Below are 5,116 nucleotides of genomic sequence, written 5' to 3'. Positions count from 1 at the left end.
TCTAGAAACCTGTAACTTAAATTTTAGTAAGACTTTTTTTACTCAGTTTTTATTTGAAAAGAATTTAAGTCCAAAGATCTTACTCTTTTCCTGGTTCTTTCCAGCTATTGTTGTGAAAATTTATTCTTTAATTATTAAATTTGTATTAAATCTTGGATAATTAGCTCTAAATACACAAATTGACTCTCCCTTAATCCTTTTCATTGAGGTAACCTCTCTTATAATACAAAGATCACTTTTAAGTAAACCTTGAGCTACTGGCTAGTGTTTTTCCCTTTTGGACTTTCATGTGGCAATATATCCTATCTTGTAGGGTGGACTCCATTTGTCATTTAAGAAGATTCTTCTTTATGCATATTTTTTGAGCTTTAATGAGGGGTTCACATGATCTTGTTTTAAATACTTTAAACATGACTACAGTGAAAACAAGATATTTAATAAAGAGAGTAAGAGTCCAAAAGTATTTTTCTACCCTTGTTTTGAGCACTCAAAGGTTGAGTTAAACCTTCTTTCAAAGGTTGAGAAAACTGATGGACTAGGATGGGCTCTAGGGATTTGTGTACATGGGATGTAGAACATCAAGGACGCTTATGCCCAGACCTCACTTAAAAGACAGGTTTGAACAAAAAGTTTATTGTTCAGAAAGGGTGATGGCAAATTAATAGAAGAGCAGGAAATGCCTCTAGTCTTTAGGGGAAGTTTTGTTTCATATGAAGACTAAAATAAAATATATTTTAAAATTCCCATAATATCAAAGGTTTCTCCTTCACATGTATCTCTTGCAGTTCTTTTTATATTTTCCATGATTACAAAGGAATCAACAGCAAGAAGTTTGATACATGTTAATGAATAATAAAAGTTTTATGTGAACTTCGTTGCAAATTATGTAGCACGTTTATCTTTTTAATAAATCTATGTATTATTTGGTTTCTGGATCTGGAATTTAGAGGTTCTTCTATGTGTGTTTTATTTCTTATATATTTTAATATATGCTTAAGGTAAAATTTTAGCATAACGGACAATTGTAATTATGAAAAAATGTCAAACTTTTTTAATATCAGATTTTACCTATGATGTGGAAAGAAATGAGTCATTGATCAAAGCAGAAAAGAAACCTTTCTCAAATACAGAAAAGATTGAGCTCAGGGGTAAACACAGCCAGGATTTTATTAAGAGAAACATTGAGGTATGTACTTAGAAATTTAGAAGCCAGAATGTGGAACTAAATGAGTGGCAAAAATAGAAATAATTGTGTTCAATATATTTAAATAATTTTTCTTGATTGTGATACCTGTATATGTAATTTAAACAGCATGTATTACTGAGAGAAAAGTTTTTATGAACCAGTACTTAACTTTGCTTTTTGTATTCAATCCTATCCTATCCTGTCCTATTGTGTCCCTTTTAAAAATTCCAACAATAGCTCAATACATTTATTTTGCTATCCAGAAATGAATCTGGTTTCTGCAATTTGAAAAACATTTATTGAGATGAGAGCTTTAAAAGAAGTCTTCCAGATTTTAAATTACATATTAGTAAAATTGCTTTTTTAAAGTAAGGCAACTGATTTTATAGCTAGTGCTTTAGAAATTTGAATGGAAAATGCTCCTGGCAGAGCTGAAGAAGACTCTCTGACAGTACTCGAAATCTCATTTAGATGCTTGTAGGTAAGCATCGTCTACCAGCTGAGTCTCTTGGCAGCCCTTCACTTGTCACTTGCCTTGATTAGCTCCATGCTTCAAAGACTTGACCTTGGTCTTACAGGCCCTGCAGCCTGACTGTTCTCAAGGCAGACTCAGATTAACCAAGGGCACAGGGGCTCCTATATTAGACCAGGATGCTAATTAATTAATTTACAGCAATAAATATAAGTACAGTGGACAGAAGTTTGGCTCATGGTAAACCACTGAGGTGGTAAAGTTATTAGAAAAGTATAAAGTATTAATAAGAAGAGAGAGTTAAGTGTAAAGTATTAATAAGAAGAGAGAGTTAAATAATTTTTTCATAGTTCAAGCCTGGCCCTTGTTCTACAATTGGCATGTCTTTTCCATATTGAATGGATCATGAGTCAGCCTGCTACTGCCGAGACTAGACTTTGGGACTCTCAATTTTTCTGTGCTCTTTGTTCCTGTGACCTGAAGGAAACCTTCTCCGACTTGATCTGTCTCTTCGCGCTGGCCCATTATATGTTGATTTATTGTTTAATTTTCTAAAAGCAGTAGTGTTTTTCCAGTATCCAAGTTTTTGCTGACACAGCAGCTCCACTATAAATTTCTCTTTTTCCTTTTTAACATTTAGTAACTGAATCTTTACTTAAACTCCTGATATGATATTCTTGAAATTTAAAAGCAATTTCATTTAGTAGATATATGCCACATAAGAAGTGGCAAGAAGATTCCTTTCAAATGCCCCAGCAAATATGTTTTTGCATTGATATAATATAAAGGGAGGTTTGCAAACTATTTATTGTTTTATTTTATTTTTTTAAATAAAATGTTTGTTGGAATGGTTAATATGAGGGCCGGCTTATAGTGGGAAAATAACTTGCTTGGAGAATGGACCTATGCCAAAAATTTGACATAAAGTAAAATTACCTAGCAAATGAAAAATGCCTAATCTCTTAAATTTTTACCTTAGTGTATCTGTACCGTAGAAACTTCAGGCTTCATTTAAATTTTCCTGAACTATGAATTGCTTTCAGTATTTAATAATTTTCATTAATATATTCTGTAGTTGGCCAAGAATCAAGGAAAACCAGTGTTTATGATTGACAGAGAGAAGAAAAGGCTGGTTGAACTTTTGAAGGACTTAGATGATAGAGATTCGGGGCTGTCCAGTTCTGAGGTATGTAAACTCTGATATTCAATGACCTCTCTACTTCTTAATTTTTATTTTTTATTATGTTATTGATCCATTAACATAAAATTACAATAATTTTTCAAATCATGAGACAATATTCTCTGACTTTAAAAAGTCCTGTTTCGCAAATTTATTTTTATTGAAATTTTCAAATTTATTCTTGGTCATTTCATTATTGACTCTCAAAGGATTATTTTATGTCATTGTAAGAGTGACTACACATTGGTTATCACAATAATAACCTCTGCCTGTGATGTTATGGGCTTAGTCATTGATGACATATAATGTGTTTCTCTGTATCCTTTTATTTTGGACATATCTTATTATCTCTAACTGGCTCTGTGATATTTCAGTTTAGTCTTCAGTAATCCTTAAGAACACTGTCCTGCTCCTGCCCAGTTAACATTGAGCATTCAGTTCCCCGAGGAGTCTGCGGAGCATAGACTGAGTCTGAGCAGATGGAACAACATGTAAACCAGGGTGCAAGTGTGGGTATTTATAGGACTGGTCACATAAAGAGTGCAGTGGCTCTGGATTTGCACTTGTTTGCACACTAAACGCATAGCAGTATTTTTTACTTCCACAAAGAAATACAGTCTCCTGTGTTTCTAAAAGCCCTTAGACCTGTCATCTAGTTTTTATTCCCCTGTTTAGGAGAGACATGATGTAGTGAATGCTGCTGACACCCTGTCCAGATCCCTTTTACCTGGCATGGCTCTGTGCATCCATCCCCCTGCCTGTGCCAAGGGAGCACAGCTATCTCCTTTCCTGGAGAGTCGCCCTGGGCTAAATGGGAGCTGAGCAGCCCAGGACAGCATACCCTCCCCTACCCCGCCCTCTGACTTAAGATGAGATTAATTCTGTGGTGCAATTTGTCCTTCAGAACTTTCCAAGAGTCAGGTAGCTGATCTTCAAATGAGACCATATCCATGCCTGGCTTCGTTCCCATGGCCTAGCCTGCTTCTCAGACCCCTTCTCCTGAAAGCACCCCTCCCTGCAATAAGTCACTTGAACAAGAATCCCTATCTCAGCTCTGTATCTAGGCAACCCAGCTGAAGACATGTAGGTTCAGGGGGTAGCTTTTGCTCTTGGTTCAAAAGCAGTGCATGGGCAGCAATACCTGTGGCCAGTGGGGGAGGGCCTGCCAGTCTCTGAGCGCCAGCACTGAGCATCAGCTAGCAGGAATCCTAGCCCAGCGCTGCCTGGGTCCTCCAATTTGTCAAGAGATGGTAGAAATGCAGATTTTTATGGGTAATTTTCCTCTTTTTAAATGTTGACCGCTAATTCTATTAAAATTCTGTGTGGGCAAACAAAATCTCTATCCCCGTCCCTCTCCCCAAACTAAAGCAAATCTGCAGGGCATCACAGACTCCAACCTCTCTATAATTTCTGAAATGGTGAAGGCTTAATGGGGGCTGTGTCCATGACCAGACTAAGGTGTTGCTATGCCTGGGGCTGGTGAGATTGCCCAGGGAGGTCCCCTGCCAATCCAGAGGACAGCCATGCCTCTTAGCTTCAGTATGTTTTGTGGAGCTGGGGCACGGAGTAGATAAGACAGACTGAGAAATGCCCACATAATTCTGAGATATTTTAGCTTTAGCATTCGTGGTAATTTGTTTATCTTATTAATAAAAGCTAAGGTAACAGTAAGAATGAAGGAACCTGAGTCTCACTCTTGGTTTTGTCATTAATTATGAAGTTGGGCCAGCTACTGCCCACTGATCCTCTGGGCACCAAACTATGGCATAATAGAGCTTCCTTATATATCCTAGGAATGCCCTAACAATGCGTTTTTGTTATCAATACTGCCTTTCATATGTTAATTTTTTAAAAATACTTTTGTCTTCTCTCTTTATTTTAAACTCTTTTCTATCACTTAGTTTTAGGTAGATCTTTTACAGATACCATATACCTGGAGTTTTATTGCTGTTGTGTCTTTATCTTTGTTTCTTTATCTTTCATTATTATTTCCTTATTCTTTATCTTTTAATAAGGATATTTAATTTATGTATTTTTTTATGATCACTGACAATTTTTAGACCTTTTCCTGATATCCTATTTTATATTTCACTTATTATTATTTTTTGTTTTCTTAATTTTACTCCCTCTACCCCATGATCCTCTGAAAATTCAGCATCTTATTTCTGATCTGGTACTGTTAACCCTTAAGTTTTTAAAATACATTAAAACATATATTTTCTTTTCAACTTCAATAATTAGTCTCTAAAGTCTCATAGCTTAACAAAACAGGATCTTT

General features: G+C 35.7%; 1 protein-coding gene across 1 annotated transcript in view; it reads left to right on the top strand.

Annotated features, from left to right (window-relative positions):
• Positions 1-5,116, top strand: part of FSIP1 (fibrous sheath interacting protein 1) — a 176,976-nt gene that overhangs the window by 41,518 nt on the left and 130,342 nt on the right. Inside the window, exon 8 of the mRNA XM_011354897.2 lies at positions 2,734-2,844. Within this exon, the coding sequence (XP_011353199.1) occupies positions 2,734-2,844 (111 nt within the window). The remainder of the gene's footprint in view (positions 1-2,733; positions 2,845-5,116) is intronic.

Source organism: Pteropus vampyrus, unplaced genomic scaffold (genome assembly GCF_000151845.1).
Source record: "Pteropus vampyrus isolate Shadow unplaced genomic scaffold, Pvam_2.0 Scaffold19, whole genome shotgun sequence".
NCBI lineage: Eukaryota > Metazoa > Chordata > Mammalia > Chiroptera > Pteropodidae > Pteropus > Pteropus vampyrus.
This window is presented reverse-complemented; position numbering and strand designations above follow the sequence as displayed.